At 54.2% G+C, this 10,551-nt stretch overlaps 1 protein-coding gene and 2 long non-coding RNA genes across 3 annotated transcripts; 1 reads left to right on the forward strand and 2 right to left on the reverse strand.

Moving 5' to 3' along the window:
- On the reverse strand, nucleotides 1–2,104 carry LOC140700511 (uncharacterized). The gene is made up of 3 exons (XR_012078921.1): nucleotides 1,832–2,104; nucleotides 887–1,019; nucleotides 1–389 (listed from the first exon to the last, which is right to left on the reverse strand). It is a non-coding gene; the product is annotated as an uncharacterized lncRNA (long non-coding RNA).
- Nucleotides 2,105–4,219: 2,115 nt separating this feature from the next.
- Nucleotides 4,220–7,189, forward strand: LOC140700280 (DNA dC->dU-editing enzyme APOBEC-3G-like). Its single transcript, XM_072973549.1, has 5 exons — nucleotides 4,220–4,302; nucleotides 4,624–4,768; nucleotides 5,909–6,188; nucleotides 6,624–6,739; nucleotides 6,989–7,189. The coding sequence occupies exons 1-5, from the start codon at nucleotides 4,289–4,291 to the stop codon at nucleotides 7,001–7,003; spliced, it is 570 nt and encodes a 189-aa protein (XP_072829650.1). The 5' UTR covers nucleotides 4,220–4,288; the 3' UTR covers nucleotides 7,004–7,189.
- LOC140700281 (uncharacterized) lies at nucleotides 5,915–7,194 on the reverse strand. The gene is made up of 3 exons (XR_012078666.1): nucleotides 6,878–7,194; nucleotides 6,599–6,688; nucleotides 5,915–6,061 (listed from the first exon to the last, which is right to left on the reverse strand). It is a non-coding gene; the product is annotated as an uncharacterized lncRNA (long non-coding RNA).
- Between the last annotated feature and the right edge of the window lie 3,357 nt (nucleotides 7,195–10,551).

Raw genomic sequence — 10,551 nt, forward strand, 5'->3', positions numbered from 1 at the left:
TCAGGCTCTGACAACCTGATGTTGTTCCAGACAGTGGTGGCTGTCACCTCACTGAGTTCTGGGCCAATGAGGGTGTGGCTCTGTTCTGGGAGGGTGGTCTTGCTGGTGGTCTTCTGGATCGATTTCTGGGTCCATCTCAGCTTCCTCTGCTGTGCATACAGTAGGTGCTCAGTGTGTGTGCAAATTTAACAACTTGCAAAGACTCTGGGGGTGAGGTCTCAGTTGGGGTTGGAAAGCAGGATCCGACTTCCGTCCCAGGCTCTCAGAAGGAGAGGGATGTCAGCTGATGGTAATAGCGCGAGTGTCCTGGGTGCCCGCTCTGCGCCGCCTGACTGTTCTCTCGCGGGCCCTTTTCTTATGGTGTCTTCTTCGACACAGAAATGTTCATTCTATAAAGTGAGCAATGCTGTCAGGATCCGGGCCCCCTCCTCTGCTCCCCCAGCTCAGATCTCCACACTTGTCTCCTCCTGCTGGTCTCCTTGGGCTCCCGGATGGCTGCCCACCTCCAGACATCAGTCTCATCCCAGGGCAAACCCCGGACCTTAGCGTCTGCCAGAGGGGAGAGGCTGGCAGCCCCGGAGCGAGAGGCTCTGGGAGCAGAGACCACAGTGCCAGAGCCACAGAGAGGTCAGGGCCTGGCTCAGCTGTGTCTGTCCCAGGGGCTTCTGCACTTCTTCCTGCCTGTGACATGTGGCTGTTTGCTTGATTACAGATGATGGTCCCATCTCCAGCTGTTCTGTGGGACCTCAGGTACCACATATGTGACAAAGATTAGGCCTGGCACACAGCTGTGCCTGAGCAAATAGACCCAACCACAGCCCTGACCCACAAGGAACACACACACAGAGTGACTGGACAGAAACATTTTCGGGTTCCCCAAACATACCCAGACTACCTCAGCTCTGATTAAAATCAGAGGATGTAACACCTCCCAAGGGCAGTTTGCGGGAAGAAATTTATCATCAAATAAGCTCCTTCGGTTTTGATTTCTGGGCTCTGACATCAGCCGCTCTCAATTCCTGGAAACAAGTGACCAAAAAAATCCACAAAGTGGCCCCTCTGGGCAAAGAGGGCAGGTAGAGAATAGGTGGTCTTACACTGGGAGTAGGGTCCCCTACTCTGTGCTGGGGGAGGGCAAGTTCCATGCAGACCTGCCCCCACCTCCCTGGGGCCCCCACTCCCAGGGCTCCATCTCCCCAGGTCCCACATCTCACCAGGGCTCTAGCCCCCTAGGGGTCCATCTCCTCAGGCCCTGGTTTCAGAGCTTCACCCATGACACAGGGGCCCTGAGGTGCAGGAGAGGGGATGTGACACAGCCTGGGGACACTGCTGGGACCTGGGCTAGGCACAGGCAGCCTGTCCTACATCCTCCTCTAGGGAGGGAGGGGCACCCACAGGAGGGCAGAGCTGGGACCATGCATGGAGCAGCCTGGCCCGAACTCCAGAAACTGACAAGACCATTTATTCCAGTCCCGAGGCACTTGGGCTGAGTGGCCCTGTCCCCTCCCTTTGGCCCATTGTCTCTCTGACCCCAGTCTGGGCTCCCCCCTGGGGCACCCTACCTGTTCCCAGTTTTCCTGACAAGGGAAAGGGACAAATCCTGGCACAGCGTGCACCTGCTCAGGGGACCACTCCCCTCTCACACAACTTTCTCTCTCCTTGGGGGACCAGGTCCTTCCTTCTTTTCTGGGACCTTCCCAGACTTCGGTGGAAAATTCCAGCAGGACGTAGGAATTTTTTCACATTTTCACTCCACGTGACAGAGGTGGACATGGGGGAGGGGCTGTCATTCCCCAGAAAGGATGTGATTTCTTTTCTTCTTTCTTCTTACCTCATGGACTGAGCGGCACATTTTCATCTCATCATCACGTGAGTGGTGTCGAGTGCTGCTTTTGGACTGAGTTCATCACTACGCTCTGTTGATGCCTTTACAAAACCACATCCCCCCTGGCGTCAGGAAGACCGTGATGGGGTGTGTGGGTGTCTGGGAGCATGTGGGAAGATGCTGGGAAGAATGAGAAGGGTAAGGGGAGGAGAAGAGAGGGGTGAAGATCACCCAAGCCTGAGTTGGTGGCTTTTCAACCTCCTGCCCCTTCTCCCTATGACTCAGGTGACTCATAACATAAAACATTTGGGAGAAAGTCAAACACTGTTACATGTGACATCCCTCTAATATTTACAGAAGGTGGATTCTCTTAGCTGCTTGTGTGCTGGCTAGTCACAGCAACACAGCCTCCCTAGATGTGGAGATATGCTTGGTCAGCTCATCTGCATTGGAGAGGAGCAAGTGGCCCTCAGCTGGACCAGAATGTCCAGGGGTGACTGGCCAGACTGGGGTATGAGGAGCAGGGAAGGAGGGGATGTTGGAGAACATTCCAGGAGAGGAGACCTCAGAGCTATTGGCTGAGGTGGTAGACTGGTGGGGAGACCTCCCCTGGGGATGCGGGAGCCAAGTGCTCTCCCTACAATGGAGCCCCTTCCTTGGTCTCCCCACAAGATGCTCCACACATCCTGGAGGGGCAGGTGATGGGGAGCTGAGCCCGGTGAGATGCTGGTGTGCTGGCTGCTGGAGCCACCTAGGAAGGGCCGGGGCAGGCCTGAAGGCTCAGCCCTCGGAGGGGAGGGTCCCTCAGGGCACCAGGGCTTAGGAGGAGCCCTGGACTCAGGGTCACCCTCTGCCCCCAGCACCAGGCTTCATGCACCAGAGACCCTCCCTCAGAAACCTTTGGGGCACCAGGGAGCCAGAAGCACTTAGTGGGTTGAGCGACTGGAGGAGACTTTAGGGGTGCCAGAGGAGAGCTTGGTCTGGGTCAGGACCTCATTCTCCCTCCCTGGAATGCAACAGCTGGGGGATGGTGTTGGGGAAATACTCAGGGACCCCAGCCTGGTCTCTGCAACCCTGATCCTTGTAGAGAAATCATCTCCAGCTCCAGAGGACTGGAAACCACTGGGTGTGCAGGGTCTGCCCTGTGTGCAGACTGTGACCCAGGAAGTGTTGGCACCGGTCAGGACACACCACACTCCAGGTCCATTCTCACTCAGAAGCCACCTGTGACAAAAATGGGTGCTGAGTCACCACTTGGGGGACAATGCCTGCTCTCAAGGGACCAGGTCTAGAGGACAGAGGGGATGGGAGGGGCCTCAGTGCAGGGGTGAAGGCAGGGGTGGAGGGCACCCTCCATGAGGAGGGGCACTCACCTGAGAAGGAGGGGGACACTGTGCCGAGGTTTCCGCCCTCAGGATGTGAGTGGTGAGCAGCCTGGTTCTCAGTGTGGGCAGCCAGGGTGGGACCTGGAGGGTAGCCCAGCTCCCCTGGGAGGGAGCCCTGGGCCAGGACAGGGGGCTCTAAGAGGAGCCTAGGATGGGGAGTCAGTGGGACAGAGGACAGCCTCTCAGGGACAGACAGGGCCAACTAGGGCCAGGGTCACCCTTGGGGTGGAACACACAGTCCCCACATTCCTCAGGCCTGCACAGGACAGGAAGAGCACAGGTGGCCACGCTTTCTCAGGCGGGAGGACATCCCACAACCATCTGTCCCTGTGCGGTCCTGGCCAAGCCCAGTCCCTCCAGAGCCGTTCTTTTCTCCTTGTGTCACGGGAGAAAATGCTCCACGTCCAGTTTGCTGGCCTTACATGGGGGCTCCGAAGGAGAGCTCAGCCCATGTGTGCCCCCTTCCCTCCCCTTCACCAAGGATGAAGGTGGCGGCCTGCCTGTGAGACCAGATTCTCCCTCCCTGCTGGGTACCCGGCAGGTCCAGCAGCCCAGCAGGCCCCAGGGAGCCTGGGTCAGGCCACGGCCCATGCCGGCTGCTGTGGGAGACTCAGCGATGGCTGTCCTGGAGCTTGTCCTCCGGGGGCTGTGCCCAGGCCTTCCTCCAGGGTATGGACATCTGTCCTTTTGTCTGTCCCTCCACTGCCTGCCTTGCTAGTACCTGTTGCCCAGATGACCGCACCCTCCCAGACCTCACTGGCCCATCCATGGTCAGTCCTGGTGGCGTCCAGGAAGGGCCTCTGTCAGAAAAGGGAAAGTAAAACCTGAACTTGTCTGTGAGGGCATAGGGTGTGACATCTGGGCAGAGAAGTTCCTTATTCTGCAACACACACATGGGTGGCATGAGTGGCCTGCTTTCAGGAAGGGGTGAGGTCCAATTCTGCTGACACAGCACTTCCCTGTGCTCTGATGATATATAAGGCTTCTGATGCTAGAAGAGCCTCAGGGACGAGGAGACAGTCTGTGACTAGGCACAGGAGGGGAGGACCCAGAGTCAAGGACAGTGAAGGGTGGACACATGGCCAGGGCCAGGTACCACACCACAGGGCAATGGCGCAGTGGGAGCCAGGACAGGGGCGGGATGGTGACAAGAGGCTGTGACCCAGTTCTACTCCAGGCAGAGGGACAGGCCCTCATCAAGGCTCTGAGTGCCCTGCATTGGTCCTGGGGAGACCCTGACAAAAGGATGGGCTGACTTCCCCCAGAGCCCCCAGCAGGAGTCAGAGAGGGAGGCCTGTTGGCTTCAGCAGAGATGTGGGGTACAGGAGAAGGGGTGTAGGGTGGAGGGGAGGAGCGATGAGCAGTCCCAGGAAGAGCCCTGTGTCTTCAGGCTTCTCTCACCTTTGTCCGCAGGTGCCTGATGGATGAACACACCTTCACCCACAACTTCCCTAATCATAAAAGGACTCGCAAGACCTACCTGTGCTATGAGGTGGAGATCCTATGTGGTGATTCTGGGCTCCCTCCAGACGAGGACAAGGGCTTCCTGTGCAACAAGGTAGGCAGTCCAACCCCTCCGAGGCAGGCAGGGCCTCCCTATCACGGGACATTCAGGGTGGAGGGTTGTCAGTTGGACACGGGGTGTCCCACAAGCTCTCTCACCTTTGGTCCCTACACCTGCTACCACTGCTCTCCTGAAGTCTGGTGGGGACTGTTTCTGCTGTGACTGCTGGCTTCCAGACCACATGTCAGAAGCCAGTCACAGCAACCCAGGGCCTGGCACCTCCAGTCCAGGGTCTCCCCAGGCTCCAGGGCTTGGCCACTCTCTATCTGCTGTGCTTCTGAGGAGAGGTGGAGAAAGAGGAAAAGGTATCTGGACAAGGGGCCAGGCTCTTCCCTGGATTCCTCCTGGACAGCCTCTGACCAGGGAGCCCCAGTTCTCCATCAGTGCCCCCTCCAGTCAGTACAGGCTTGGACGGGCCTTGCAGGAACTCCGCCCACTGCTTGAGAGATCCTGGCAAGGGCGCTGGTGCCCACAACCCCACCGCCAGCTGCACTTGGCCCAGGGATGCCCCTCGGCACCCTGCCACCCATCACTCCCACCCAAGGTCTCTGCACTAGCACAGTTGGCCTGACTTGTTCCCAGTTCCTGGTTGAAAGTCCTTCCCTGTGCTGTTTGGACAAATCTCCATAATCCTACGAGCCCCAGCAAACCCTTGGCGCCCTTCACCCCTTTCCTCCCTGCACAGTGAGCCCTTTTGGCCAGAGTCTGTATCATCCTTCAGCTCAGCACAGGGTGAAAGGTAAGAGGGGCTCTAGAAAACTCAGTGATCAAGATGAGTCATATTTTAATACAATAGTTTAAAAATCAATATAAATGCAATTCTATGATGAAAGAAATATCAACATTTACACGAAGACTGATCAGTTTCAGTGCTGTGCAGAGCCATAGGGAGCCAAGGTCCAACAAGTCATCACTGCTGACCTGGCCCCTTGTAAAACACTGATACGGGGTTTCTCATGGAGTTTTGTGTTACTAAGGATCATGCAAACCCTGCACTGAAATATCATTCACTTGGTGCTGAGGCTTGCCCCCACTCTAATTCTGTGCTGGAGGCCAGTGCCTTCCTTGGCCCTACCCTCTCCCAACCCTGTTCACAGCAAAGGACAGGACACTTTTCTTCCTCTTCTGTGCTAGGGTGCTGACCAACCTGGGCTGCCCTGCCACGTGGAGCTGTACCTCCTGGAGCGGATCCGTTCTTGGAATCTGGACCGGAAGCTGCACTGCAGGCTCACCTGTTTCATCTCCTGGACCCCCTGTGGTACCTGTGCCCGGAAACTGGCTGAATTCCTGAAGGAGAACAGCCACGTGAGCCTGTGCATCTTCGCCTCCCGCATCTATAGCCTTCACGATTATGAGGCAGGGCTGCGCACACTGCAGGAGGCTGGGGCCCAAATCGCCATCATGACCTTTAAGGGTCAGCACGGGTCTCCTGGGGGCAGGGCGGTGGCAGGGGGAGGCCTGTGGGAAGTTGCTAGAAAGGGGTGGGCTGGATGGGAAGCCTTGGCGGAGAAGCGAGAAGCCTTTGTGTGCTGCCTGAGAGGTGATGCTAGACTTTGGAAGGACAGTGGAGTCTATGGGAAGAGAGTTCAGGGTAGCAGAAGTGGTTGGGGGAGGGCAGAGAGGGGGTGGGTGGATATGCAAGAGGGACTAGGGGGCTTCCAGAAAGAAGGAAGATGGGGCTGGTTCAGGCTATAGTTGCAAGAAAAGAATTTAAGTCCCTAGGAGGAAAGAGAAAGGAGGCAGTGAAATTATGATGGGGAAAGTCTATCCCGAAGAGTCATTCAGCGCTGTGCCGCCCCCCACCCCCCGACAGCCAGAGCTCACCTTTATCTCCCCTGTTCCATTTCAGAGTTCAAGCATTGCTGGGAGACCTTCGTGGACCACCAGGGAAGACCTTTTCAGCCCTGGGATGAGCTGGATGTAAATAGTCAAGGCCTAAGTAAGGAGCTGCAGGCCATTCTCCAGGTGAGGGTTCTTCCCCGCTGCTTCCCTGGGCCTTTCTCCTCCTCTCAGAGCCTCCTTTGGGTGCCCTGCTCCCTCCTAGGGCGCCACCTCCATCCCTTCCTTCCCTTTCCTCCCCACACGGCCCCTCTGCTTTCTCACCTTGGGTCCCTCCTTCCTTCCCCATCTTTGTAATTGTCCCCAGACCTCCTCTGGGTTTCATCTTCCAACTGTCTCTCTCCCTGCTCCATTCACTCCACCTTCTCGTCCTAGACTCGGCAAAACTGAAGGATGGACTTTAGTCTCTCTAAAGAAGGCAGGAGACCTCTGTTGAACAGCAGAACAAAACACTATCTTCCAAGAAATATAAACATGTCATTTGCCACCATCTCCAGATTGATCCAAAGAACCCAGCGAAAGGCAAATGGCTCAAAAGAAATGGTATAAAAAAAAAATCTGAATGGATTTACTTTTCATTCAAACCTGTTATGTTCCAAATATCCATCAGTAAGATTCCATTCAATTCTATCAGAATATTTTTTGATTTTTAGAGAAATAAATATTTTAATTGATTTTAAATCTAAAGCAATAAAATGAAATATTAAGAACCTTGCACCAACTTTTTTTTCTCAATAAATGTATCACTAAGTCCAAACGGTTTATTAAAACTTGCAAACGTGCAGACACACCTTTCTATTTTGTAGTGGATCTGATCCATGGCAGGGTCCAGTGGTCACACTAATTGCTGCTGGTGTGAGTAAAAATCAGCTAAACCTTACAGGAGGGGAATCTAGGTTAAAAATCTACAGTCATTGACAACCTATCATGCTGCTAGCAGCACTGTTTCTGAAATGACAGGCCATGCAGTAAAAGAATGAGTCTAAATATTGGAAGGGAACCTTCAAATTTGCAGTTAGGTTAACAGCCAGGAATTACTCCAGTCCCTATGCCAGTTCTAGTTCTACTGCCCTGGAGAGGAAGCTGGAAGGAGGGGCTCTCCTGCACAGGTGATGAACTGGCCCCTGTGGATGCGGGTGCAAGCAGGACCCATACCAGGCACTAGGCTTCTCTCCTGCCATGGATTCTGTGGAAACTGAACTGAGCCCAGTCAGCTCCTGGAAGCTGGTTGTCCTGAACAAGGTGTCCAGAAAATGAAGTCTCCCCAGGTCTCTCCTCATAGACTTCTGCTCACGTCAGGGGCCCAAACTCTGTCACAACCTTACACAATGGTTGTAAGGGGCTGGGAGCAGAATCATTTAGTTTGGGACCTGGAGGGATAGAGAATAAGGGACAGACGATGACGATGGCCAAGGAGGGTGGAAGGAACTTAGTCTGGGAGGGCTGGTGCCCTAGACGGAAGGACTGACAGAACAAAGTGATGAAGGGGAAGGAGAGAGGGACGGGAGAGGAACAAAGCAGGGCTGAGGGCCAATGGTGGCAGGACAAGGGGCAGGGAGGAACCTAAGGACAGGAGGCTGGGATGGAGGAGGGCTGGCAGGGCCAGAAATCTGCCGGGAAAGGCCGAAATGCAGCCTTGTTTCACAGGAGGCATGTGGGGAGGTAGGATGGTTTGAGCCCGGCTCAGCTGCTCAGCAATGCTGTCAGGACTCAGCCGCTTTTCCTGCTCCCCCAGCTCAGCCCTTAGCACTTGCCTCCTCCTGCTGGGCCCCTGCTGGACCCCTGCTGGTCCCCTCCAGGCCCAGCATGGCTGCCTACCTCCAGATAGCACCTCTCACTCCAGAGGGGAAGAAAAGAGGATGGGACAAACCCCAGAACTTCGGAGCCTGTACCTCCTTTTAATGGATACTAGCAGTGTCCTATGGTGAGAGGGGGCTGGCAGGGAACCTCACAGACCGCAGTTTCATCTGAAGACCCGACATGGGCTGCAGAGGGAGCGAGAATGGCTCTCAGGCACCTCACCTGTACCATATGGAGAGTAACAGTGACTGACCATGAGGGCTGCCGTGCAGTTAAACATCAAGCACTTAGGACAATGCTGGGAGTTATTCAAGAAGCGATGATGTTATTATAAAAAAGAGGGGAATCTCTCATTTAATAAATCACTCAGTCCGGACACGTTCTGGCTCACACCACATGCAGCCAGGTGCTGGGGAAGACAAGTGGATGGGCAGTGTTGGGGCCAAGACCCAGGATAGGCCAGTGCCTGCACCAGAGGCCCCTCCTCTTGGCTTAGCTGATGGGGACTCACCTCCTCCCTCCTGGGGTCTCCTCCTCTGACCCCGGGGGCTCCCCCTGCACTCCTGACCTGGTGTCTGGACCTGGCCTCTTTCCCCGGGTCCCAATCGTGTTCTCACTGATGCCCTCATTTCTGTTTCCTCCCACCTCCTGCCTTGCCACAGGTGTGCCAGGGAGTGTGCAAGTCCCCAGAGATGATGGAGTCATGTCCACAGGAAGGAGGATGGGCCGAGAGGGGACCTCTTGCATTTGTCTTTAAATTAACAGCTGCCTTTGGTTACAAACTCACCATAAGTCCCACCTTGGCTAAGCCCTTTTCATACCCAAGCTCATCCCAACTTTACCAAATCTCAGGTGCCAACTAAAAATTGGCACTGGGGAGTGCTGGGCCAACCGACGTCCTTCAAAGTCTAACGACTCCTATCCCTGCGCTCTCAGATGTCTGACATTCTTTACCGGGCATGTTTGCCCTAACAAACTAATAGCCCCAGGTAACGCCTAATCTTCCCCTAGAGCAGGCTGGCTTGTTTCAGCCCACCTTCTCAGAGTCAAACGCCACTGCCCTTCATGGACCCTAAACCTCTTACCTTACCTACAGCCAGTCAGAGACTTGCACACAGGCCAATCAGTCACCTTGTGACCCAACCTATAAAAGACCCCAATAACCAGCCCTCGGGGCTCACACAGGCACCTCTCGTCTGTGTGGCCTGCTGTTATCTATGATAAATAATAAACTCTTTTCTATTCTCATACTTTATCTCTGGTAAATTCTTTTTACCAACCCACGTGTCACTGGCTCACCAACCGGCCACCCGTTGCACCCACAACAGGGATGGGGGGAAAGTACAGCTCAGTGGTGGAGTGCATGCCTAGCATGCATGAGGTTCTGGGTTCAATCCCCAGTACCTTCATTAAATAAATAAATAAACCTAATTATCTCTCCTCCAAAAATAAATAAATTTTCAAAAATAAATAAAAAAGCAAAAATTGGCACTTGCCATCTGTCTCTGCACAACCTCCTGTAGCCGCTGACCTTTAACACTTCCTGAAAGGAGTCCAGGGTGGAGATTAGGAATGAGGCGCTCTGTGCTCTGGGGAAAACCGGCATTAAAGGCCTTCAGATAGTTAGATATTCTCAGGAGATTTTATAAGCCCTAATTCTCTCCTCTCCTCATATTCAGAAAAGAACTAAAATCATTAATGGTGACATCTGCCCCTTGTGACTAGCAGCAAGCCCCTGCCTAGAGGTGTGCTTGACTGCGCGTGCCCCCCCCCACTAAAATCAAATACATATGAAATAATAAAATCATATTATATATATATAATACTGAGCTCCCCCTGCCTCTTTGGAGCAGTTACTCAGAGCTATCTGAAATGTTGTCTCCTGGGCTATAGTCCTCATTTTGCCCCAAATAAAACTTAATTCTCATATTGTGTGATTTTACTTCTGTTGACACAGGACAGGGAATAACTAGCACCATTTTGCTATGAGGCAAAGTCCTCTTTCCCTCTTCCTAGCGTCTCACAGGAAGGACGTGGTAGAGCCCGGAGTCACACCTGGGTCCATGCCAATCTGCAGCCAACACTGAGGGGCGTTTCTAAGGACAGGCTACTGTGAGTTATATTAGGGTACACAGAGA

The sequence above is a fragment of the Vicugna pacos genome, chromosome 12 (assembly GCF_048564905.1).
Source record: "Vicugna pacos chromosome 12, VicPac4, whole genome shotgun sequence".
In the NCBI taxonomy this organism is placed as follows: domain Eukaryota; kingdom Metazoa; phylum Chordata; class Mammalia; order Artiodactyla; family Camelidae; genus Vicugna; species Vicugna pacos.

Excerpts from the sequence above, each read along its gene's own strand:
- LOC140700280 (XM_072973549.1), top strand. Across the intron at positions 4,769-5,908 it reads AGGGCTTCCTGTGCAACAAG|GGTGCTGACCAACCTGGGCT; the intron begins GTAGGCAGTCCA and ends CTTCTGTGCTAG. Across the intron at positions 6,189-6,623 it reads CGCCATCATGACCTTTAAGG|AGTTCAAGCATTGCTGGGAG; the intron begins GTCAGCACGGGT and ends GTTCCATTTCAG.